Source organism: Cololabis saira, chromosome 17 (assembly GCF_033807715.1).
Source record: "Cololabis saira isolate AMF1-May2022 chromosome 17, fColSai1.1, whole genome shotgun sequence".
In the NCBI taxonomy this organism is placed as follows: Eukaryota; Metazoa; Chordata; class Actinopteri; order Beloniformes; family Belonidae; genus Cololabis; species Cololabis saira.
The window spans coordinates 14,270,251-14,297,750 of NC_084603.1; the positions used below are offsets into that span (position 1 = coordinate 14,270,251).

The 27,500-nt window shown below is 38.5% G+C and overlaps 2 protein-coding genes across 2 annotated transcripts in view; both read left to right on the forward strand.

Annotated features, from left to right (window-relative positions):
• The first annotated feature begins 1,914 nt into the window (after positions 1-1,914).
• cacul1 (CDK2 associated cullin domain 1) lies at positions 1,915-9,695 on the forward strand. Its single transcript, XM_061744808.1, has 8 exons — positions 1,915-2,308; positions 3,923-4,049; positions 4,793-4,895; positions 5,562-5,657; positions 5,769-5,871; positions 6,074-6,163; positions 7,356-7,494; positions 8,256-9,695. Exons 1-8 carry the CDS (start codon positions 2,050-2,052, stop codon positions 8,293-8,295), a joined length of 957 nt encoding a protein of 318 aa, XP_061600792.1. The 5' UTR covers positions 1,915-2,049; the 3' UTR covers positions 8,296-9,695.
• Positions 9,696-10,878: 1,183 nt separating this feature from the next.
• mypn (myopalladin) overlaps positions 10,879-27,500 on the forward strand; it is a 44,726-nt gene continuing 28,104 nt past the window's right edge. Inside the window, 3 exon segments of the mRNA XM_061745956.1 lie at positions 10,879-11,103; positions 16,072-17,145; positions 26,624-26,799. Coding sequence (XP_061601940.1) covers positions 16,076-17,145; positions 26,624-26,799 — 1,246 coding nt within the window. The 5' untranslated portion in view covers positions 10,879-11,103; positions 16,072-16,075.

A 27,500-nucleotide genomic window follows, 5' to 3' on the forward strand; every position in this document is an offset into this window, starting at 1 on the left:
TATACATACATATATATATATATATATATATATATATATATATATATATATATATATATATATATATATATATATATATATATATATATATATATTAGGGGTGGGACGATACGGGTAACTCACAATTCAATGCTGTGGCGATATGTGGCCCACGATAACGATAATATCCCGATATTTACGATATTCGATATATTGTAAGAAATTTCATCAATGATATATCACGATATATGTGACTGAAAAATAAAAAAATACCCATAAAAAGGAAAACTTCTGTAGTTATGCATTTATTCAATGCCAAAACTTCATACAATGTACAAAGAAAGTGCATTTGTAGAGAGCCTCACTGCCTGTTAGGCTTGTAAATGTAAACACTGTACAGCTGGACAAATTAAAGTGCATGAACAATAATGCGGTGACAACCGCGTAAATCCATTATGTGTGTTAATAAATAATAAAATAATAAAATAATAAAAATATAAAATATCGATATTTGCCGCCAGTATATCGATTATTTATCGCGACAGAGAGCAGAGAGCGCAATAATATATTGCAACGTCGATTTTTTTCACTACCACTAATATGTATATATAATATGTATATATATATATATATATATATATATATATATATACATATATACATATATACATACATATACATACATACACACACACACACACACACACACACACACACACACACACACACACACACACACACACACACACACACACACACACACACATATATACACGTCACGTGTATATATATATTGTGTGTCATACAAAATAGCCTACCTGTCATGCTTGTTTGTGATGTATGAAGTTTGCAGAATAATAACATATTTGAGACATTTTTTTTTAGATTTTTTCAGTTATTTTATTGTCTGAAAAATGATTAAAATGTTATTTTATTGTCTGAAAAATGGTTCAAATATGTTATTTTGTTATTTGAAAATGTTTTAATTTGTTTTGTTGATGAAAAAATATGTTTCTCTATTTTTGTGAGGGGGGATATATATTGTTTTTCGGCACTACCTTGTTCTCAGATATAACATGAATTACTCCTATGTGGGATCAATAAAGTTCTTATTTTTGCCATCTGAGAAAATTAAATATATCATATTTCGTGCCTAACTGTTTCCCAAGTATATTAGTGCGTGTGTGAATGAATAAATGAGACGTAAAACGTAAATTTCTTTGTAGAAAGGCGCTTTATGAAAATAAGTCAATTTACTTGTATTAGTTTACAGCGCAGTCTTGCCACATCCAATATGGCGGCGACGTTGACGTATCGCAGCAGCTCGATGGGGCGTCTACGTTTATATGTCTATGCGTGAGCCTATGTAGATTGCGCATGCGTAGTTGGTGGTCTACGTGAGATTTTTTTTAAACAAAATCGGTGTATCTGTTAAACTGTTTATTGAAATTAAATTTTATCAGCTTATCCTTAATTTAATTATCTTTAATGTTGATATGGCTCAACCAATTAAAAATTCGCAGTACAGTTCTTCTGGGACTTTGTCTTTGCTCAAACGTTTGGGACTACAATGCTGATTTATAATAATAATAATAATAATAATACATATTTAAATACATTTATTTATATAGCGCTTTTCAGGGCACTCAAAGACGCTTTACATTACAACAAAACACAAATACAAATTACAATTACACAGGACAGTACATAAGGACACAACATGAGACAGGACATTAAACCCTGATTTATGGTTCCGCGTTACTCCAACGCAGAGTCTACGGCGTAGGGTACGCGGCGACGCGCACCGTACGTTGTGCGTCGCTGCGTACCCCACGCCGTAACCTTACGGCGTAGGCTCTGCGTCGATTTAACGCGGAACCATAATTCAGCCTACATTTCCCATAGTCCCCCCTTCCTCGGCCGTAAAGTGATACAACGTGTCGTAACACCATCGGCAAAGAGCAGTAAAGACGGCTGACAGTTTTTGGTGGTTATTTGTAAATTTTATGTGTATAAATGTGTATATAGCCCTGCTGCCGAGGATTGGTCCACCGGGTCCCAGCCGTGCAAATGGAGGCCATGGAGGAGGACAGCTTGGACATTAAAGACGACCACAATCACAATTACTGCGGTGGTAAAGTCCGCAGGAGTGTGAGCAGGATACCGGGGGAACCAGCCGCCCTGCAGCCGCAGCAGCCCGGCTCCCCGCCGGCTCCAGCCGGCCCCGAGGGGCTGCAGCCGGACACCAGCGACACCAGCGACACCGGCGACCCCGACTCTGCAGCCGCTGCTGCGGGGAAATTCAGCCTCGACTCCACCTCCAAGTTCCGTGAGTGCAACTTTAACATGGTTTAAATCCAGGCTGATTTCATGCCTACTGCTGGATTTGATCACATCTTTTCTCCTTTGGGTCAGTCCAGGGGTGCAGATCCGATGTCAGGATTGGGGGGGTCCAACGTGATTGTAATTTTTAATTTTTTGCCAATATGCAACTCATATCATTAGGGGTGGGTATTGGGAAGAACCTCACGATACGATACGCATCACGATACTTGAGCCACGATACGATACACATTGCGATATCCCGATAATGCGATATCTCGATTATTATATTCTACATAGTTCACCGAAAAATGTACATCTTAAAATCCAAGTTGTATATATGTACATCAGATGATAGTGATGGATCTTAAAATCCGAGTTGCACGTTCATCAGATTATAGGGACAATTCATGAGTCAAAACAATGTTTTATTACCATGCCATAAATTGGTAAAGGCTCGCCAAAAAATACTGCACAGGGAATCATTTATTGTGCTTACCTTTCTTGTTTATTTGTCCTAAACAGCCAACAGTGTGTGTCACTGCTTACTTAACTGTTATATTCGTAAATCATAATTTTAAGGGTTTTGGGCATGTAGTGTAGAGATGATCTACTCATCTCAAATTCTTCTCACCATCTTCCTTTTATCCTATGGGACTACTTTATGCACGATCAATTGATATATGGATGAAATATGGAGCCCTAAACAAGTTTAAACTAACTGATCATGTTTTAACACAGTTATGGTGGTAAACAGTTCTAAAAAAAAAAAAAAAGGACCCATTGCTGAGAGCACAATAAACACAGAACGTTGACAAAAAGTCATTGTCGAGCCCGTCAAAAATTTAAAAAATATTAATTCAGACTAAAAAAAAAAAATGTATGGAGTAGCAATACTTTCATTCTGTACACCTCAAAACGCACCGTGGATGTATTTTTCGGATACATCCGCCCCACCCCCCCCGGGATCTGCACCCATGTCCAGGCTGATTTCATGCATACTGCTGGATTTGATCACATCTTTTCTCCTTTTGGGTCAGTCCTTTAAATCCAGGCTGATTTTTTTTTTTTTTTTTTTAGTTAGTTAATATTTATTTCGGTCAATGACAAAAAATCAACAAATAAGATAACACAGGTTTTTCCCTGGTCAACATTGTGATTATTTTGACCGAAAAGGTCTGGGCTTGAAGCATATAAGCTTATCTTGCCCACCTTTTAACAGAATAGAATATACAAGAAGAACAAATGAAGTATCATAAGTCTACACAAAATAATAATAATAGTAATAATAATAATAATAATAATAACAATAATGACGATGATGATGATAATAATAGTAATAATAATAGTAATAGTAATAGCAATAATAATATGATAATAATAATATTGTTAGCTCTGAAAACAGAAAGTGAAAAGATGCTAAGGAAACTGACAAAATCAATTTAAGTTGTCATTTTATTTCATGCATGTGTACATTCTTCTTTGTTTGCGTATTGTGTTTCTATATATGTGTCCATTACCTTTGCTTTGAATAATATCTTGTATGCTTTTATTGAGTTTGCTAGTTTAAGATTTCATGCATACTGCTGTATTTGATCACATCTTTTCTCCTTTGGGCCAGTCCTGAATGCCATGGCCGTGGAGGACTACCGGAAAAACCACTGGCCGAACCTGGAGAAGGCGATTGACCGTCTGCTGATGCACAACTCTGCAGACCACAGCTGCGTGTCCTACGCGCAAATATACGGGTGAGAGTCACACATAGGGTTGGGACAACACGGGTAACTCACCATTCAATACTGTGGCGATATGTGGCCCATGATAACGGTAATATCACGATACACGATATCTACGATATTCGATATATTGTGAGAAATTTCATCAACGATATATATCACGATATATGTGACTGAAAAAGGAAAAAATACCCATAAAAAGGAAAATTTCTGTAGTTATGCATTTATTCAATGCCAAAACTTTATTCAATGTACAAATAAAGTGCATTTGTATAGAGCCTCACTGCCTGCTAGGTTTAAATATGTAAAAATGTAAACACTGTACAGCTGGACAAATTAAAGTGCATGAACATTAATAACATGTTTTATATAAACCAGGACAGTGCACTGCTTTGTTTTTTAATACTGAAAAGTCAGTAAGCAACTTAATTTTGCATAGTTCCTCACTGCCTCCTAGTCTTGTAAATGTAAACACTGAACAGCTGGACAAATTAAAGTGCATGAACAATAGTGCGGTGACAACCGCGTAAATCCTTTATGTGTGTTGTAATAAAATATTGATATTTGCCGTGAGTTTATCGATTATTTATTGCGACAGAGAGCGCAACAATATATTGCAATACCCACCCCCCCGGACACTTGCGTGCAGTTAGGACAGGCTGTTACAGTACAAGACAGGTGAACTGGAAGACTCACAGCTCATGTGGAGCATGTTTTTGATTGCTGCTATCTTGTTGCATGTGTTGTTTCTCTAGTTATATCTACAAGTGTGTTTGCCAGCAGCACTCTGAGCTGCTCTACAGTGACCTGACGTCAAAAATAACAGGTCACCTGCAGCAGGTTTCCACACAGCTACAGGTAAGAGAAGCCGCATGCAAAGAAAAGTTAATATTCAGGAAATAGAAAATTAGTCTTTTTTAGAGAAAATTGAATACGCTATTAGGGGTTGCTCTGATAAGTTTTCTTATATCTGGGAACCTAATTCTTTCTTTTGTTAATTCTTTGGCATCCTTGGAAGATTAATTTAATTTGATTTAATTTAATTATAGGGAAGTATGATATTGCTAACCATGTCTATTTTTTTATGGTTCCTCTTATCTCTGTTTATTTTAATTTTTATTTATTTATCTTATTTCATTTTTATTTTTTTTTATTTATTTATTTTTTATTTATTTTTGTTGTTGTTTTGTGTGTCCTGTATTTTATTTTATTACTTTATTTTTCCTATTATTATTGTCTTCAGTCAGAGTTTGATTGGTAATGATTGGTACTTACTTTGGGACCTGTTTATAATTACGTATTTTGCAGTGTGTGTGTTTTGGGGTGTTTGTTATGTTAAGTTTTGTGTCCTTATTTATTTTACTTTTTTTTTGTTTTGTTTTGTGTGTGTGTGGTAAAATATAAAACGGGGTATTCTGTCGAATCCTTTAAAAAATGTTTCTTGTGTAATATGCATTACATCGACTACCCAATAAAGAAACATGTTAAGAATAGAAAATGAGTCTTTCCATTGCTGACTTGCAGGCCAGCCCACCGGAGGAGCTAATCGAGAACTTCAATGTGGCTTTGACACAATACACAACTTCTCTTCAGAGTATAGTCCCGGTGTTTATTTACTTGGTAGGTATACATTATTTATTCCCAGTTTTATTGATGCAACCGCTTTACGCTGCTTGTTAACTCATGTTCTGCCATGCGTCTACTTTCCCTCCCTGTTTATAACATTTTTAGAACAAGTTCTACATTGAGTCAAAACTGAACAGAGACCTAAAAGAGGATCTGATGAAGCTGTTCGCTGACCATGTCGGAGAGAAACATTTGAACACACTGATGCGTGAGTGGACAGTTGCATCTTTTGTCTTCCAGCCATGAAATGCATCATGGGATCTAAAAATGTCTAATCTGCACACAATATTTGAGACTGTTGCCACTTTTTACTTTGCGTACATTGTTACAGTCCTGCAAACGTCCACACTGTAGTTGATGGGTTGGAAAGAAGACTAAATTCCTGTTTTTCTGTTGTGTTTGTTTTGCAGCTCTTCTCATCAAAGCTCATTCGAAGCCTTTTCAAGTGCAGCCGTCAACAATGGCCAGTGTGGTTAACGGTCTCTACAGCCTGAGATCAGGTTAACGTCTTTGAAATACTGCCACAAAGGGCCAATCCCAATACACCCCCTACTTTCTACCACTAGCCCTCCCTCACTACCACTACCCCTAAAAAAGAAGCCACAGATTTTAGGGCCCTTGTAATCTTCCCAGGGCCTGTCCCAATACACCCACTACTCCTACTTTTCAGCACCACCCCTAAATTTTGCTTGCTACGTCACTGCGTGGTTTACGTTCGGGTACGTAAGCGATTGCGTAGTTACGTTTGCACATACGTCACACCATATCAGGAAGCTGAGAGCCAAAAGCTGTTTTAATTTCAGCTGTAGCGCTGTTAATATGCCACTTTATTAAGTTTTAATATTTTTTCAGGCGTAAAAGTAACCGTTAAGATCCCCAACCTGGGCTCAGTTTATCCAAATAACGCCTGTTAAGAAATTTGATCCAATGTTTTCGGAGAAGAGCCGGCCCGGAGCAGCAGAAGCTCACGGCCAGGTCAACCTGCGCCGTCGTCCCGGGGAGAAACCTGCAGCTCTGTGGAGAATTACCGCTGGCTGAAATAAATCATTTAGGAAAATAAATGTTGGTTTAATTGACGAAATCTAACAGTTGTAGCTTTATGGTTCTGCGTTAAATCGACGCAGAGTCTACGGCGTAGGGCGCGTAACCTACGCCGCGTAATCTACGCCGTAGGCTCTGCGTTGGTGTAACGTGGAACCATAAATCAGCCTTTATTCTGGCGAGGTTTGAAAAAGACTTCGCAAAAACGGGCAAGCGAGTGATTATATACATTCACTGAGTGAATATTATGAAAGTAAAATATATATTTCTCGCTAGAAATGTAATCAAAACGCATTTTTATGCAGAAACTAACTCAAAATATTGATTTTATTCACTAAAAAATAAGAAATGTCCGCCATGTTTTTTTTTTTTGATTCAGTCCGCAAATGACGACGTAAAGCATTCTGGGAAATTTTTCTAGCCCTCGGTCGGCTAGTGAGCATCTGAAATCCCTCGCTCTGAAGTGCCAGATTCATACTCACTACCCTAGGTGGAAAGAGGAATTGGGACACCACTACCCTCACGGGAACGCGCAAAATTTAGAGGTAGTGCTGAAAAGTAGAACTAGGGGCGAATTGGGACAGGACCAAAAGAGATGTGGTTTATTTTTACTGTGCTTCTGATTCATAAATTCACGGTCTGTTCTTTCAGAGTGGGCCAAGCTTGCCCCGTCTCTCTTTTCCGGGTTCATACCGCAGATCAACCCTCCCGCCGTGGAGTCCCAGCTCTCTGATTACGCCGCTCTCGACCAGAAACTGCAGATGGAGCTCTTCATGAACGGTTTCCCACGGTCAGTTTTGTTTTCAGTGCATCCAATCACCAGAGCTGTCAAGTAACAAAGTACAAATATTTTGTTACCTTACTTAAGTAGAAATTTTGGTTATTTATACTTCACTGGAGTAATTATTTTTTACTTTTACTCCTTACATTTTGACGCAATTATCTGTACTTTTTACTCCTTACATTTTAAAAACAGCCTCGTTACTCTATTTCATTTCGGCCTTTAAAAAAAACTATCCAGTTAAATTGCTCCATCCGGATAGAGTGAATTTGGTTGTGGTTGTTTCAGATGTTCTTGTCCAGTTTTGTTCTTACATCCGTTCCCTCAGATTCCTGCAACTAAACTTGGATGTACATTCCAATAAAGGTTAGGATAAATGATAACATGCCTCTGAAGTTTGACTTTTTGCACCATTACAATACTTATAGGCAACTAGTCATCATATCTCCTGCTCTCTGAAACACATGTTAATGCTCAATAGTACACATATATGGTTCTTTAATATATTTGCATTATACTAAGATACATTTATTTTCAATGGCTTTTGTCCTTAATGGCTTTTTTCCCCCTTACATTACTTTTACTTTTATACTTTAAGTAGTTTTGAAACCAGTACTTTTATACTTTTACTTGAGTAAAAAACTTGAGTTGATACTTCAACTTCTACAGGAGTATTTTTAAACTCTAGTATCTATACTTCTACCTGAGTAATGAATGTGAATACTTTTGACACCTCTGAGGTCATTGATGGATTGTGCTTGCTCTTCCAGAGGTGACCAGTCCCGTAAACGTGCCAGTGAGGACTCGTGAAAGAAAGTGGAGCCAGTTTTGCCGGATCTGCCGCAGAACTGCCGTTGTGCCTCCCACATCTTTATCACAAGCTGTCTCACTGCGTTAGGTACACAAAACAACAATGCATCAGTTTCATCTCTCCACTCAAGGCCACGCAACACTGTGGACGATAAAGTGAATGTGATGCTGAACTACTGAGCAGCAGCTACATCCTGCTGACGGAGGGGGGGGGGCACAGACATGGACCTTTGCTGTTCTGCTCATTCAAAACGAGCCTTAATGCATCCGTTTGACTTCGTGGATCTCATTCCTTAACCTTTAACCTGGAAGTGTCTTGTGTTGTTTTGAGAGGTGGACTTAAACCAAACCTCTTATTGCTGCTAACAATACTGTCCATGTGTTACTCACACACATAGTTTGATTTGCTGCCTGTAATCAGTGAGGACGAGTGGAGAGAAGCAGGACCCGGTGATTCCTCCTCTTCACGTTGCCTTCACCGTGTTAGTAAAACCGGACGATGTTTCCCAGCTATGCCAAAGAGGACTGCAGTACATGTCTGTTTATTTTCTGTTTTATTTTCTGTTTAATTTCGATTCAAGCTGAACTTGTGAATGATGTGAAAGTCACTGAGCCATTTTTGTTGTTGTTCCTTGTTCCAAACGGTGCTTGAGTTTGGTTTAAACTACACCCAAACCACCCACTACCTTAAATATCAAGTGTTATTATTATTTTTTTTCCTCATTTTTTACTCTGCTACTTTGGTTAAACAATAGAAATATATAAAACTCTTCTTGGTTTTCTCAAAAAAACAAATGTGCAAATATTTTGTTTCTGGTGCACGACTGCATTAAATGTTCCTGACGTGTATAGCCTGTTTATAATGTAAATAATCCCTGTGTAGTGATTTACGCACATAGGTTTGTTCACTATTTTTGCTAACGATCCACTTGAATACATGTATTTGATATACAGTAATGTCTTACACTGTTTTAAGTGTAATTAGAGTCTCAGGCGTGCTTCTTGTTTGCATCTCTGAATGAACTCAAGGCACCTGAAACGCTGAGATAATTCAGGTTTGTTGTTCAGCATTCTGGAAACCTGGTCTGGAGAAGTGTTGATCTTTAGGATAAGTAGGCATTATGATTTAAAAAAAAAAAAAAAAAGAAATGGACCAGGAACGGCATTGTGGAAAACACTGGATGTAATACGTTACTAATCCCTTTAACATGCAGCAATCATGCTCAAAAACTGTGAATAAAGTTCCATTCAGCTAAAAGTTGTTTCAGAAATCTGTTGCAGAGATGTAATTGATTTTGGGGCTGCAAAAAAACGGATCAGCTGTGCAGAAGTGACAGCAATCCCAGTTGAGATGAGACCAGCGAGGGGTCGTGGTGCAGTGGGACGGGTCTGTGACGAGCAGTACTGGAGTTGAGGGGGGATGGCATCCCCCCCTGAAATAAAAACGGTCCAAATCATCCCCCTGTAAAACTGCCATCCCCCCTTTCCATCCCTTATGTCGTTTCATCAATGAATGTGGTTTTACTGCTATTTCAACATTTAGAGTCATCACCAGAAAAATAACACCAGAAAAATAACTTATTTGACAATTTTCACCTGTTTCAGGTACATTTTCACTTGAAATAAGTAGAAAAATCTGCCAGTGGGACAAGATTTATCTTCTTATTACAAGCAAAAAAACCTTGTTCCAATGGCAGATTTTCTACTTATACTTGAAACAGGTGAAAATTAAGATTTTTTTTTTTACTAAAATTAGACATTTTAGCTAGAAATAAGACAAATATTCTTGTTAAGATTTTGAGTTTTTGCAGTGATCCATTTTACTTATCCTGTGAAGGACAGTCATATTGATAAGTTCAGAAAAGTGTTTTTTATTCATCCCCCCTGTAAAACTGCCATCCCCTTTCCATCCCTTAAGTCATTTCATCAATGAATGTGGTTTTACTGTTATTTCAACATTTAGAGTCATCACCAGAAAAATAACTTATTTCACAATTTTCACCTGTTTCAAGTAAATTTTCACTTGAAATAAGTAAAAAAAATCTGCCAGTGGGACAAGATTTATCTTCTTATTACAAGCAAAAAAATCTTGTTCCAATGGCAGATTTTTCTACTTATTTCAAGTGAAAATCTACTTGAAACAGGTGAAAATTGTTGTTTTTTCCAGTGAATGAGTCTTGTTTTAAGTGTAATAAGATTTTTTTACTAAAATGAGCCATTTTAACTAGAAATATTCTTATTTTGAGTTTTTGCAGTGACCCATTTTACAGAATCATATTGATAAGTTCAAAAAACTGTTTTTTAACTGCTGCTATGTCATTCCTGCAGTATTTCTGCAGGTGTTTTGGTCAGTGCTATTATTTGTAATATATTATATTATTTGTAATCAGCATAAATTATCTGTCCCCATATGATAAAATCCACCATCCCCCCTGATTTTTTTTCACAACTCTAGTACTGGTGACGGGAATCCCTTTCCAGCACGCCCCCCTCGCCCAATGGGGAGGGACGCCACGCAGACACATGGGTCAGGCCTCCCCCCAAAAATAACCTGCGACCACCGTGCTGACAAATGTCGCTGCTTTTACTGGTGGCAGGTTACCGTGGCTACTCGGCTGCGCATTTTTCTGCAAACTTCAAGGTTAGCTCTGTGGGAGAAAAGCGGGAATCCTGCACAGCTGACTGTCTGTCCGAGACCTTTCCCAGGCGGTATCAGCTGGAAGACCGGGACCTCCCCCCCCGATCGCCCCCCCTTCAGCACAGGTGCACCCCAGTCCTTCACAGAGGCCGTCTGGGCTTATTCTGAAGGTAAAACAAACCCACCTGCCCTGGTTTGATTGCTCAGTGTGCAGGCCGCTGTCTTTTCATAGGCCTCAATCTCTGACATTGAGTGTCAAACAATCTCTTGTTTTTGTCTGTTATGTGTTGAGATCATCTGATCTGGCTTGCAGTGTCCCAATAATGACAATTACTTGTTATAATGAAGTTAATACCTGTTGTGACTGATTAAAATCAGGTTCACAGGATAAGATGCGGTGCTTTTTTTTTTACGTGTGTGTGTGTGTGTGTGTGTGTGTGTGTGTGTGTGTGTGTGTGTGTGTGTGTGTGTGTGTGTGTGTGTGTGTGTGTTGATTTTTCTTCTGTAAAGTGACCCCTTGCTATTATTAGACGTGGCTCGGTGGGCTAAGGGCCTGTTTGCAGAGTATTAATGTACACAACAGCTGCAGCGCCAGGTCTGTTGGAAGGGCATCTCCATGTCTCTTAATTGCACTGATTTGAGTGTCAGGAGCAAATGCACCACCTATCTCATGTCTGGATTCAATAACTTGCTCATGCAGAGTCAAAAAATCTGTGCAAAGTCAAAACGTGGGTGGTGAGGGGTTGCAGTGAAAAAGCCTGCGTGCATCCCGTCTGATCTGGTGTCAGCACATGAACCCGATACCCCGCAGGGGTGAAGAAGGATGCATTTAGGATAAAATAAGAAGCTATTTTTACTACACATCTCCCTCTTTATTTCACTAGGAATTGTTGTCGCATGGCATCAAGTACAATATTAATGTGAGTTATATCTAAATGACTGCTGACAAGTTAACCCGATCAAAATTAAGATACTATCCTCGATTAATTCAACCTTTGTTTGTCTCAATATGAACTGATAAATCATCTTCTGCTAGTTTTTTAATGTGCATTTTCTTTGCTGCGGACAGTATGAACTCTGCATGGTTAATTTTGTGTTGTCAGTTTCTTTTTATATAGTTTTATTATATCTGCGACACATTGCATGTAAGCAGTACTCGAGTTGTAAAGAAAAATCAGGGGGGATGGTGGATTTTATCATATGGGGACAGATCATTTGTGCTGATTACAAATAATATAATATATTACAAATAATAGCACTGACAAAAATACCTGTAGAAATACTGCAGGAATGACATAGCAGCAGTTAAATGCAGCCTTCTGTAAGCTTTAAATATCCACTGGGCTTACATCAAATACATCAAAACACAACAATAAAAAACACTTTTCTGAACTTATCAATATGACTCTGTCCTTCACAGGATAAGTAAAATGGATCACTGCAAAAACTCAAAATCTTAACAAGAATATTTGTCTTATTTCTAGTTGAAATGTCTCATTTTAGTAAAAAAATATCATTACACTCAAAACAAGACTGGAAAAAACAACAATTTTCACCTGTTTCAAGTAGATTTTCACTTAAAATAAGTAGAAAAATCTGCCAGTGGAACAAGATTTATTTGCTTGTAATGAGAAGATAAATCTTGTTCCACTGGCAGATTTTCCTACTTATTTCAAGTGAAAATGTACTTGAAACAGGTGAAAATGGTCAAATAAGTTATTTTTCTGCTGTTATTTTTCTGGTAATGACTCTAAATGTTGAAATAGCAGTAAAACCACATTCATTGATGAAATGACATAAGGGATGGAAAGGGGGGATGGCAGTTTTACAGGGGGGATGATTTTGATCGTTTTTATTTCAGAGGGGATGCAATCCCCCCTCAACTCCAGTACTGGATGTAAGTTGATTTGGGGAAAATCAAGCACCAGTAGGGAGATAAAAGGAAAAATGAATGTTAGGTCAAACAGGTGACCCCAAAAACGACTGTAATTGTGATTTGGTGCAAAAGCAGTTTCCATGGAAGAGTCCATGAGGAGCAAAGACGAGTAGAAAAAGGAACTGGTACACAAGAGGAAGAGGATCATCCAGACTGAGTGGGGATGAAGAGAAGCAAACTGAAATTTTAGAGAAATGTATGTTTCAAGAAGACGTGTTTTCCGGCTATTTCTATGCAGTTCTCAACAAAAACAACATTCTGGCCACAGTGAAGAGGTTGGACTGAGGAAGATCAGGGTATTTGTACCAGACTGGCCTGTCTGCCGTCCTGATTGCAGGGAAATGGGACAAAAATAACGACTAAAAATAATAAATTGCATGGTACCATGGTACCTTTAAGAGTTGTGTAAAGGAAAGTAGTTAAAGCCTTACTGTCCCATCCTTTTTGTTTTGTTTGTTGCAGGCTTGAAATATGAAAAAAGTATCCTGGCAAGTGAAACTAAGCTGAAAAGACAAATATGAATACTGTTGTCTGGATGTTAAAGTTGATGTAAGAATTACTTTGTTGGGGTTTTTTGCATTTTCCATGTTTGGGGTTGTATATTTTATTTATCAACGTTACTGGTGACGTTACATCCCAGATAATGCTGACAGTTCGTCTTTATCACAGAAGACAAAGAAATGTGGTCAATCTTTTCATTTAAAGAAGCTCATCCCTTTTCCCTTCAACTGTTAGACTGACAGCAAATTAAACATCATTGTTCAGCCAATAATCGATTAAATACTTTACATAACACACCGTGTCTTTACAGGACTGTCTCAGAAAATTAGAATATTCTGATAAAGTCCTTTATTTTCTGTAATGCAAAATTGTCATACATTCTGGATTCATTACAAATCAACTTAAATATTGCAAGCCTTTCATTATTTTAATATTGCTGATCATGGTTTACAGCTTAAGAAAACTCAAATATCCTATCTAAAAAAATTAGAATATTCTGGGAATCTTAATCTTAAACTGTAAGCCATAATCAGCAATATTAAAATAATAAAAGGCTTGCAATATTTCAGTTGATTTGTAATGAATCCAAAATGTATGACATTTTTGTTTTTTTAATTGCATTACAGAAAATAAAGAACTTTATCACAATATTCTAATTTTCTGAGACAGTCCTGTATATTGCTATTTAACCTTTGTTGAAAGGTTGCTGTCACTTTCACCGTAGTTTTAAAGCCAACTTGTATTCAGCTTAAACAGGAAACCTTTAACCTTTTATTAACTTGGATTTACTAATTGTACGGTATGTGAAGTAATAGACACTGAAACTTTACAGAAAGATTCTGATCTCCTCATTCGTGATGTTTCAGTCCTCCGATTTTATTTCCCTGACTTCATATACATCTAACGACCGTGTCAGGACTCAACATGTCATAAGAAAATAAGCATACGTGGTTTTGTGCACAGTTTGGTTACTGGAGAGCATCCCACTGGGATCATTTGCATTATTTGCTCTTTTTTTTGTGATCAAATGTTTTTATTTATTTTTCATGATTTTCTTATCAACGGTGGCATCCACAATGATGTTAAACAAGCATTAACACATATTCTCAGCCCCTTCCAAACCCACCCATTGGACCGAAGCATTCGATGAAAAAAATTGATAATGAAGAAAAAGAGATACTACAAAGATAATAGAACAAAGGACAAAATAAAACAAAGGCAAAACATAATAATATCAAGTTTTAAATCAAGTTTGGCCTTAATTTTATCTGCTGCCATATACCAAAATAAAATATTTAGTTGTTTTGCGTTATGGATTGGGGCTGTAGATATTTCCAGGTAGATAATTTCAAGGAAGGTCAGATACCTATGTGAGATGTTAAGCGTGTGTGGTGGTTTCCATCTTACTGCTATTCAGAGGTGGGTAATAACGAGTTACATTTACTCCGTTACATTTACTTGAGTAGGTTTTGGGAAATGTTGTACTTTTAGGAGTAGTTTTGAATCACTATGCTTTTTACTTTTACTTGAGTAGATTTGTGAAGAAGAAACTGTTACTCTTACTCCGCTACATTAGGCTACGTTGAGCTGTTACTTTTCTTTTATCCCTTTTATCCGCGAACGCGTCAATCTCATGACATCACTGAGTGATTCTTTGGGAAAAATGTTTGTTTTTGCATGTTTTGTCACATTTACACAGACTCAAACACACACAGAGTTTATATGAGTTCATGGGCTTGTTCTAGTTCTGCCTGGTTAAAAAAGAAAAGTACAAAGGATTGAAATTTTGTGCTACTTGTGCTTAATTTATTTTGTATTTCGTTATTATTTTATTTATTTTATTATTTATTAAAGTACTTCAATTTACTTTAAGATTATTTTAATTTAAGCTATTTTTTTATTTTTTATTAATTCTAATTTATTTTATTATTTTATTGATTTAATTTGCCTGAAGATGATTATTTTGTACTTTTGTCTGTTTGAATGGTTGTGTTAAAAAAATAAAAAAATAATTATTTGGATGACTACTTTTTACTTCTACTTGAGTCATTTTATTCTGAAGTAACAGTACTTTTACTTGAGTACAATTTTTGGCTCCTCTACCCAGCTCTGCTGCTATTATCTTTTTTGCTGCTGTTAGGCAAGCAAGCAAAATTCGTTTTTGACATAGTGAAGCATTTATTGTTGATACATTAAAATAAGTGTTTGAGGGTTTATTGGAATATTTTGTACTGTTATCGAGGATAATGCAGTTGTACAACGGAGTATTAGGGCCAAACTAAGACAAAAAAAAATTGGAAATTACGAGAATAAAGTCGTAAAATTACGAGAATAAAGTCATAGCCTAATGTTACGAGAATAAAGTCGTAATATTACGACTTTATTCTCGCAACAATATGACTTTAATCTTGTAATTTTACTACTTTATTCTCGTAATATTACGACTTTATTCTCGTAATATTACAACTTTATTCTCGTAATATTACAACTTTATTCTCGTAATATTACAACTTTATTCTCGTAATATTACGACTTTATTCTCGTAATATTACGACTTTATTCTCGTAATATTACGACTTTATTCTCGTAATTTCCAAAAATTTTTTTGTCTTAGTTTGGCCCTAATACTCCGTCGTACAGTTGCAACCTGTTGCCAAAATTTTGCGTTTGCTCTTAACCGGATGCTTGGTGTCTCCTCCAGCAACATGCAGGAGAACAACCTGGACCAGCCGCCGTCTCTGTCCCAGCTCCTGCGGGAGAACTACCTGGCGGAGGCCCGAGCGCAGCAGCGGCACGGCGACATGAGCCGCTCCGACGCCTCGTCGTCGCGCCTGCCCATCTACGGCTCCTTCAAGGGCAAGAGCGACGACAGCGCGGGCCACAACGACGCCCAATTCCCAGACCTGTCGGCCTTCCTGAGCCAGGAGGAGCTGGATAAGAGTGTGAATCTGGCCCAGCAGGCCATCGGACACGACCCCCGCGAGGAGAGGTCAGAGGTCAAGGCCTCAGCGGCACCTTTAACCGCCCCCAGCGTCTCCTCGTCCTCGGTTTCCTCCTCCACGCTGCCTTCCATCGCCTTCTCCGCTCCACCTTCAGCCCCTGATTTTAGGGAAGAGCTGGCGGCTCACCCCAAGTTCACGGCCGACAGGAAAGTGCAGAAGGCCTCGTCGCAGAGAGACGGCCGGATCAGGAGCGGCGGCGACTCCTCCGAAGGATTCAACGACTGCAACCAAGCGAAGGCCGCTCCGTTCGGCGCGGAGACCCAGTCCAAGAAGGAGTTTCTCAATAAGGCGGCGGACTTCATCGAGGAGCTTTCCTCTCTCTTCAAGGCCAACAGCTCCAAGAGGGTTCGACCACGATCGTGCAAACCCCACCGGAGCAGGAGCCAGAGCAAGAGCCAGCAGGACGAGCTGGCCGGTTACCAGCTCGGCGCCGACAACAGGGAGCGAGCCGTGACGGCCGTGGAGGTGGAGGAGCAGAGAGCCGGCCCCGCCGGCCCCGCCGGCCCCGGCCAGGACCCCCAGGGGGGCCAGCAGGACTCGGGGAGCGGCCGTGTGGAGTTTCAGGAGAGCAGAAACGCCGGGGAGGAGCAGTTTGATCCCGTCTCTCTGGAGGACGGGGAGCAGACGGAGAGCCCGGACCCGGCAGAAGGTCCGTATCCGGCAGAGAGCGAACCGCCCCGGTTCGTTCAGAAGCTGAAGAGCAGAGAAGTTGCAGAGGGCAGCAAGGTCCAGCTGGACTGCATCGTGCAGGGACGGCCAGTCCCTGAAGTCCGGTGAGAAACCAGCACTGAACCCTCAAAGTTTATCATTAAGTTTAGAGAAGAGAGCTGTGTGTGTGCAATTTTTTTTTTTTGGGTCACGGTTCTGAGCCGGGGACGAGTGGTGGCCTCAAATAAAAGTGTTTAAGTATCTCAGGAAAAAGTGCAGGTCTAAAGGTGGATTGTAGCACCCTATATGTAATAATTTCCTGAAAATGTAATAAAATTTGCAATTAACTCAATCGAAAATGTAATAAAACCGAATAATTTAATAACTTCACCAATAATGTAATAAAATATCCTGACTGATATTGTAATAACATTTTTACCGATAATGTAATACCTTATTACGTTATGGGGAATTTATTACATGGTACTCAAAGTCTGCAATTTAACCCAATAGTCATTCTGGTGTTTCAAATCCAGCGTATAAATTCTTAGATGCTTAAAACACAAAATGTAGAACTTTGGACTGAAAATAAACATATATATTACATTATTTGTCAAGTATTACATTATCAGTTTTCGAAAAAAAAAAAAGGAAAAAAGTGTAATAAATTCCCAATAATGTAATAAGGTATTACATTATCGGTAAAAATGTTATTATCAGTCAGGATATTTTATTACATTATTGGATTTTATTACATTTTCGATTGAGTTAAGTGCAAATTTTATTACATTTTCAGGCGTTATTACATTTTCAGGAAATTATTACATTATAGGGGGCTACATGGATCAACGTCTGCTGCGATGAGATGAAACCAAACCTGCTGATGAGCTGGTCCCACGACGTTTCTTCTAGTGATGTGCAGATCAATACGGAAATATCGATACTTCCGATACCAGATCTGTATGCTCTATAATCGATTCTCAAATAAAAATATTGATACTTTTGATACTTCAGTCATTTCTGGTAATGTCTATCATTAACAGGAATACGGCGGAAAGTAACTATTCAGATTTAGTCTAAATGACATACTGCTGGTAGGAACTACACCACTGTCTCAGAAAATTAGAATATTGTGATTTTCTGTACTGCAATTACAAAAACAAAAATGTCATACATTCTGGATTCATTACAAATCAACTGAAATATTGCAAGCCTTTTATTATTTTAATATTGCTGATCATGGCTTACAGCTTAAGAAAACTCAAATATCCTATCTCAAAAAATTTGAATATTCTGGGAATCTTAATCTTAAACTGTAAGCCATAATCAGCAATATTAAAATAATAAAAGGCTTGCAATTTTCAGTTGATTTGTAATGAATCCAGAATGTATGACATTTTTGTTTTTTTAATTGCATTATAGAAAATAAAGATCTTTATCACAATATTCAAATTTTCTGAGACAGTCCTGTATTTTCATTTTCATTTTTATAGTAGTTTTTATTTTTGTTTATTATTCTCTTATTTATTTGAATGGTTTTCTTTTTTTTTCCAGTGATAGAAACACCTTTTTCAAACACTCAGTATACTTCTTACTTTGAAATTAATAGCTAAATAAGTTACTCTGATGTCTTGTATTCTTAAGCAAATTTTTCTAGATTTATTGGCACATTAGATGTATTTTCACAATGAATCGGTATCGAATTGGTATCGCTGATACCAGCCTGAATTTTACTCATATCGGATGGGAAAGGAAGTCAGTGGTATCGAACATCACTAGTTTCTTCCCTCGTGGAAGTCAATGAGCTGAACGTGACCAAAAGCAGAAACTTCCTAAAACCCCAAATCAGAGCACATTAATTAGATGATGCCTCGTTTAAATGGTTAAACTTAACTGCGCAGAGCAACGTCAGTCAATAATCATGGGATTTAATTAAGCAGCCAACTTTTATTTTGTTATTTTAACCTTCATAGTTTCATCCAAAAAAGCTTTTTCTTAATATAAATGTAACTTTTCACAGGATTTTATGTGGAATCCTGATTTTGGCGTTAAAAAGGCACCTTTACCTAGAAAAGTATAACATCACAGTAAGAGAATACGTATTAGTTGGATATCTTGAATGGTTTTTGAGTCACGTAGTTTCTAAAAACCGTTCAAATGCAGCTGAAGTTCCTTTGATAATATTGTTTTTTAAATCACGTGTGCACAATAAAATATTATTGAACACAATCAGGAATTGGGAGGTTCTCTACCTGGTGATAGTGATGGACAGAACATTATTGATCGAGCCAAACTTCAGCAAGTTGATAAGTTACTATTGATTGTTAAAGGACAGTTAAGAAGGATCTTGAGAGCTCGTCAGCTCATCAGCAACATTCAAACCCTGACCAAAGGTTTTCTTTTTATTATTTATCTACTTTGTTTCTTTCTTTCTCTCATATATATATATATATATATATATATATATATATATATATATATATATATATATATATATATATATATATGTATATATATATATATATATATTTTTTTTTTTTTTTTTTTTTTTTTTTCCTATGTAGTTATTTTGTTTTGGTTTTTTCAAATCTTGCACTATAGTGGTTACATTGTGTTAAAAGTCTAGACAAAATAAGCTTTGGCTTCAGTCTACACCTTTTGGTCCTTGTTTGATATACATGCAAAAAAAACATTGTATTGACTACTGACTTCTATAACGTGACCAAATAAACATATCAAATCAAATCAAAATCAAATCAACGTCTGGTGTAGGAAAATATAAAATGTGACTAAATTTAAAGCTTTTTAAAGCTGATGAATAAAAAGGATAAAAATTAGACGCCCCCTCTGATAGTGGGCGTAACTTCATGACTCGCAAAGAACTCCAACCTGACCTTTGACCCGGGGAAAAGAAATTAAAACCTTTATTTAGCTGTTGGGAAGTTTTATGAAGTTAGTTAACGACACAAATAAAGTCAAAGTGCTGCTCTAAAGATCTTCTTGTAGGCCGTGATGTTTCTGAATGATGCAAACTACAACTTCAAGGGTGAATATCCAGGAAAAAAGCTTCAGATTTCTTGTAATGACGTCAGCCTTCTCTGGTAGTAACGATGCTTCTTCTGCCAGCTATATTAAGCCGTTTCCCACTGGAGACCACGGACAGATTTATCCTACAGCTGAATAATATTACAAACTATCTCCACCCTTTGGGTTATTCTTTAATCTTTAATTCTTTAGTCAGTGTGTTGCTATCAGAGGTTGTTGCGTAAATGTTTTTGGCGACTCGGTAACCCGAAGATTTTCTTTTAAAGCCCGGGATGCATCTGCGCCCAGAGCTCAGATAACGGTGAATAAGAACCAAGTACGTCAATGAAAGGAAGGATGATGCCGTGTTTTCTTGGCCGGCGCTGACAGTAGTGGCGTGTGATGACAGCCGACAGCTGATCCCCAGTTTGTGTCGGGCCTGAGCTCAGTGGCCTGAATCTTAATCAGGCTTTTCTGTTTTAAAGACTTCATCACATCTCCCTGTGCATTCAGACACTCAGAGGTGTTAAAAGTATTCACATTCATTACTCAGGTAGAAGTATAGATACTAGAGTTTAAAAATACTCCTGTAGAAGTTGAAGTATCAACTCAAGTTTTTTACTCAAGTAAAAGTATAAAAGTACTGGTTTCAAAACTACTTAAAGTATAAAAGTAAAAGTAATGTAAGGGGGAAAAAAGCCATTAAGGACAAAAGCCATTGAAAATGAATGTATCTTAGTATAATGCAAATATATTAAAGAACCATATGTGTACTATTGAGCATTAATGTGTTTCAGAGAGCAGGAGATATGATGACTAGTTGCCTATAAGTATTGTAATGGTGCAAAAAGTCAAACTTCAGAGGCATGTTATCATTTATCCTAACCTTTATTGGAATGTACATCCAAGTTTAGTTGCAGGAATCTGAGGGAACGGATGTAAGAACAAAACTGGACAAGAACATCTGAAACAACCACAACCAAATTCACTCTATCCGGATGGAGCAATTTAACTGGATAGTTTTTTTTAAAGGCAGAAATGAAATAGAGTAACGAGGCTGTTTTTAAAATGTAAGGAGTAAAAAGTACAGATAATTGTGTGAAATGTAAGGAGTAAAAGTAAAAAGTCGTCTGAAAAATAATTACTCCAGTGAAGTATAGATAACCAAAATTTCTACTTAAGTAAGGTAACAAAGTATTTGTACTTCGTTACTTGACACCTCTGGTACCTACTCAGCTCTCCTCCACTCGGTTGGTTCTTTCCCACTAGGGGTCCAACGTGCTGAGTAGATACTTTTTCTGTAACTACTCTGCTGAGGTTCTAAGCGGCTGAGCCGGGCTCTCTATCCGGATGGAGCAATTTAACTGGATAGTTTTTTTTTCTTCCCTTCTTCTTTCCTTCCTCCTTCCTTCCTTCCTTCCTTCCTTCCTTCCTTCCTTCCTCCTTCCTTCCTTCCTTCCTTCCTTCCTTCCTTCCTTCCTTCCTTCCTTCCTTCCTTCCTTCCTTCCTTCCTTCCTTCCTTCCTTCCTTCCTTCCTTCCTTCCTTCCTTCCTTCCTTCCTTCCTTCCTTCCATCCTTCTTTTCTCCCTTCCTTCCTTCTTTTCATTCTTCCTTCCTCCCTTCCTTCCTCCCTTCCTTCCTTCCTTCCTTCCTTCCTTCCTTCCTTCCTTCCTTCCTTCCTTCCTTCCTTCCTTCCTTCCTTCCTTCCTTCTTTTTTTCTTTGCTTCCTTCTTTCATCCTGCTCTCTCCTTCCTTCTTCCCTTCCTCTTTTCTCCCTTCCTTCCTTCTTTCCTTGTTTTCTCCCTTCCTTCTTTCCTTCCTTCCTTCATTCCTTCCTTCCATCCTTCCTTCCTTCCATCCTTGATTCCTTCCTTCCATCCTTCCTTCCTTCCTTCCTTCCTTCCTTCCTTCCTTCCTTCCTTCCTTCCTTCCTTCCTTCCTTCCTTCCTTCCTTCCTTCCTTCCTTCCTTCCTTCCTTCCTTCCTTCCTTCTTTTCTCCCTTCCTTCCTTCTTTCTTTCCTTCTTTTCATTCTTCCTTCCTTCCTTCTTTTATTCTTAAAAGGCTGAAATGAAATAGAGTAAAGAGACTATTTTTAAAATGTAAGGAGTAAAAAGTACAGATAATTGTGTGAAAATGTAAGGAGTAAAAGTAAAAAGTCGAATCGAATCAAAATAATTACTCCAGTGAAGTATAGATAACCAAAATTTCTACTCAAGTAAGGTAACGAAGTATTTGTACATCGTTACTTAACACCTCTGTATTCAGTCCTTCACTCCTGGCCTCGGTGAAAAGCAAAGCTGCCCCAGAGTCCCGCGTTAATGTTAATGTCTGTCTTTTGCTTCCCCGGGGCTGTTTTGTCAGACCGGTTGTAAATCACGGCTCTCCAAACTCCCTCCCCGGCCAGGACAGGGGGCTGAAACAGAGCAGCTGAGGTGTGACTTCAGGGGGCCGGGGCTTGCTGGTCCCGCTGAACATTGTTGAGCCACAACTCCTGCTTGTCCGGGGAGAATGTGGCTCTCGGCCATTTTTAGCCCGGACTGGCAGCCCGAGCTGCAGTCCTTACTGATAATGCAGCCGGCCGAGCTCTCGGCACCAGCGTGACGACTCGGGTAAGAGCATTTCCACAGTTTTCTGCTTGATTGTGACCTGCCGCTGACCTCTGAACGCCGTCTCCTCACCTCCATCATCCCTGGCTTTCTGGGAGGATAATTCTAACAGCTCTGATAGCTATTTTCTTTTCATTTCTGTTCTGGTCCGTCCAGCTTTGGTGTTTCTGGTCTGAATTGACCATAATAGAGAAGCTGATGTCCTTATTTCCTGTCGTGCCGCGTGCCGTGTCTCTGCCTGGGGGCATTGTGTGTATTTCTGGGTCTATGTTTAGCATCGGAGCGTAAGGTCAGTCAGTGAGAGATCCCAGCGTCCCAACGGGAATCTCCTCTCTGGTTCTGGTCTGCGATGGGGGGGGATCACCAGACAGGTGCGGTAGGCGCTCACGGCTTCAGCTCCGACGCTGCTCCTGCTCGGACAGGAACGCCGGCAGCAGCATTGGCGGCGTTGTGAGCAAATACAGGGACTTTGTCTAACTTTCACTCAAAACTACAGCAGAAATATCTCAGCAGAGGTGGGTAGAGGAGCCAAAAATTGTACTCAAGTAAAAGTACTGTTACTTCAGAATAATATGACTCAAGTACAAGTAAAAACTAGTCATCCAAATAATTACTTGAGTAAAAGTAAAAAAAGTACTTGGTGAAAAAACTACTCAAGTACTGAGTAACTGTTGAGTAACGTCGGATTTATTTTTTTAACACAACCATTCAAACTGACAAAAGTACAAAATAATCATCTTCAGGCAAATTAAATCAATAAAATAATAAAATTAATTAAGATTAATAAAAAATAGCTTAAATTAAAATAAGCTTAAAGTAAATTCAAGTACTTTAATAAATAATAAAATAACAAGTAGCACAAAATTTCAAGCCTTTGTACTTTTCTTTTTTAACCAGGCAGAACTAGAACAAACATGAACTCATAGAAACTCTGTGTGTGTTTGAGTCTGTGTAAATGTGACAAAACATCCAAAAACAAACATTTTTCCCAAAGAATCACCCAGTGATGTCATGAGATTGACGCGTATGTGGATAAAAGGGATAAAAGAAAAGTAACAGCTCAACGTAGCCTAATGTAGCAGAGTAAGAGGAACAGTTTCTCCTTCACAAATCTACTCAAGTAAAAGTAAAAAGTATAGTGATTCAAAACTACTCCTAAAAGTACAACATTTCCCAAAATTCACTCAAGTAAATGTAACGGAGTAAATGTAACTTGTTTCTACCACCTCTGTGTATCAGATTAGATCAAGTAGATCCCAGAAGGGACTTTTATATTTTTTTTGAGTGAGCAGCTTTGGGAAACGCTGGATGGAGACGCGTTCGTGGCCTGTGGGATGACGCTGGAAGTAAAGGCATCACCCCATTCTTGTGTGCTTATTGGCTGGATCTTATAAAGTGTGAAGGCCTCATCCTCCTAAAATAGCCGTGCACTTGTGAACAGGCTCGCACATGTTGGAAGGTAGATCTTTACTATTATAGTTTCACCAACCACATAAATAGCGGACGACATGCTGAACTGAGTTCTTTTCAGCCGCTTATCCTGGTTTAAACATGATTTTTGTGCTTTTATCCTTCATTTCATGATGGGAACTTACACATTGTTGGCTTGTCCTGATAGTTTTAGGTCCATTTTATTTCAGTCTGGATGAGTTTACATCAACTTCACTTAATCAACTTGTTGGAGTAACTTCTGAACTTCTGAACGGAGCTGGTGAAGCTTCTTGCCTTACAGGGAAATGTAAACTTTCTTCTTGGCTGCTGAATTGGCTTCAGGTCAGAAAGCAAACTGAGGGAACTAGAAAAATAAACAACACAAAGTAGCAGCCTAAGAGAAACTGTTTCAGAAAGGTCAGTACGAGGAAAGACCATAAAGGAGCGAGAGCATGGATGAGAAGGAGAATCTCAGAACATCCTACTGTAATAAACGTCCGAGTAAGTCGCACGACTGCAGGGGCGCCAATTGGGTATGGCAAGGTATGGCAGCCGCCACACCTTGGCTTCAAGGGAAAATGTAAATGTTTGTTTTTTAAATACATTTATGGAATTACTCTGTCTATTTGTATTGATTATTCTATTATTTAATACATATAAAATAACTACAAATGCAAATCAGAACAACATGATCGATTTCACTAGTTATTACACTGCAAAAACTCACAATCTTAACAAGAATATTTGTCTTATTTCTAGTTAAAATGTCAAATTTTTAGTCAAAAAAATCTCATTACATTTAAGACAAGACTCAAAAACTCAAAAAACAACAATTTTCACCTTTTTCAAGTAGATTTTCACTTAAAATAAGTAGAACTTTTTTCTTGCTTGTAATGAGAAGATAAATCTTCTCACCCACTGGCAGATCTTTCTACTTATTTCAATTGAAAATTTACTTGAAACAGGTGAAAATGGTCAAATAAGTTATTTTTCTGGCGATGACTCTTGTTTTAAGTGTAATGAGACTAAAAATGACTAAAAATTAACTAGAAATAAGACAAATATTCCTGGTAAGATTTTGAGTTTTTGCAGTGAGCGAGACTGCATTTGAAAAAGTTCCAGTTTTCTTGACCACACAGATTAGCTCCATAGCAGACTTCTGTGATGAGTATTTGCTGGACGTGTTGATTGATACTCTAGTTAAGTTCTGTGACTCGTAACCTTGCCATACCTTAGCTTCCACTGAATTGACGCCACTGCACGGCTGTCGTTTTTTTTTGTTAACAATTATTTGTTAGTTTTATGCCAACTTTAAAAAAAACAAAAAGGGGCAGACAGTCACAGGCACAGCTCTATACATTTTGTTGTAGCAGCATGTCCACTGTACATTTGAAAAGAACAAACGCAAAAAACGGGAAAAAAATGTATTACAGCAGTTAGAACAAAACAAAAACATTTCATATGCTGTACATATTTACGCTTGTCTGTCTCCTCCTTGACCCACATACATACACATACACGCTCTCACACAGACACACATTCACATCCACACACACACCCTTGCATACACATCCCAATACTGGCAATTAATCAACAAAAAGAAAAAGAAAAACCCTCCCACCCCAGTGAATGATCTGCACCATCCCCTCCCCGTTACCTTTACAGGCAAGACTTCACAGCTCTGATGCTTATGACCAGGATTTTATGGTCACGACAGTCGTTTTGATGACGTAGGAAACAACTCAACAGTAGGGATGGGAATCGAAAACCGGTTCTTGTTGAGAACCGGTTCCCAGTGTTTCAATTCCTTGGAATTGTTTGCCTTTTTTGCAAACAATTCCCTTATCGATTCCAGTGGGCGCGAATGACGTCACCACGCATTCGCGCCCAGCAGGAAAACATGGCGACAAAGCGGCATAAACGCCCAAAGTTTAGTTACATTTTACAAAAAGGCTGACAACAGGGCGACTTGCAATTCTTGCAATGTGGACATTTCAAAGGGAGGAAACACTAGCAACATGCAAAAGCATTTGCATGTACAGCATGCAATAACTTTTAATGAATGTCGCGTGTTTGATCTGTTCCGAGTCCGGAGTGAATCTTCTCAACCGCAGCAGCGACAACGTTAGCCAGTCCTCTGCTGTTAAAACTGCAGTAACTAACAAACCAACACTACTTATAATGTTAGGGCCATTTACCTTATTGTAAAACCAGCTAGCCTATTACTAACTACTAACGTTAAATGAATCCCTTCTCATGCATTACATTTAGATGAGCATGACGAGAGACTAAGAATGACTAAGTTTGTGGTGAAAGGCTTGCACCCATTTACCACAGTAGATGCCACTGATTTTCAGTAGGTGAATGTGTTAAATTGTAGGCTAGAATCGATAAAGAATCGAATCGTTAAACAGAATCGAAAATGGAATCGGAATTGGAAAAATCTTATCAATTTCCATCCCTACTCAACAGACAGTTTACGCGTTGGAGCAAATGTTTTGCACGACCTGCATGTCAAACGTGCTCTGTGTTGACCTGCAGGTGGTTCTGTGAGGACAAGGAGCTGGAGGACAGCCCTGACATCCAGATCATCACCAGCGGTGAGCTGCACTCGCTGGTCATCGCTGAGGCCTTCGAGGAAGACACCGGCCGCTACTCCTGCTTCGCATCCAATTTCTATGGGACGGACTCCACGTCGGCGGAGATCTACGTGGAAGGTGCTTCTCCCGCTTCTCTCCGTCTCACGGACCTCACATCACCAGAGGTGTCAAGTAACGAAGTCCAAATACTTCGTTACCTTACTTAAGTAGAAATGTTGGTTATCTATACTTCACTGGAGTAATTACTTTTCGGACGACTTTTTACTTTTACTCTTTACATTTTAAAAACAGCCTCGTTACTCTATTTCATTTCGGCCTTTTAAGAATAAAAGAAGGAAGGAAGGAAGAATGAAAAGAAGGAAAGAAAGAAGGAAGGAAGGGAGAAAAGAAGGAAGGAAGGAAGGAAGGAAGGAAGGAAGGAAGGAAGGAAGGAAGGAAGGAAGGAAGGAAGGAAGGAAGGAAGGAAGGAAGGAAGGAAGGAAGGAAGGAAGGAAGAATGAAAAGAAGGAATGAAAGAAGGAATGAAGGGAGAAAACAAGGATGGAAGGAAGGAAGGAAGGAAGGAAGGAAGGAAGGAAGGAAGGAAGGAAGGAAGGAAGGAAGGAAGGAAGGGAGGAAAAGAAGATGAAGGAAGAAGGAAGGAAGAATGAAAAGAAGGAATGAAAGAAGGAATGAAGGGAGAAAACAAGGATGGAAGGAAGGAAGGAAGGAAGGAAGGAAGGGAAGGAAGGAAGGAAGAAGGAAGGAAGGAAGGAAGGGAAGGAAGGAAGAATGAAAAGAAGGAATGAAAGAAGGAAGGAAGGAAGGAAGGAAGGAAG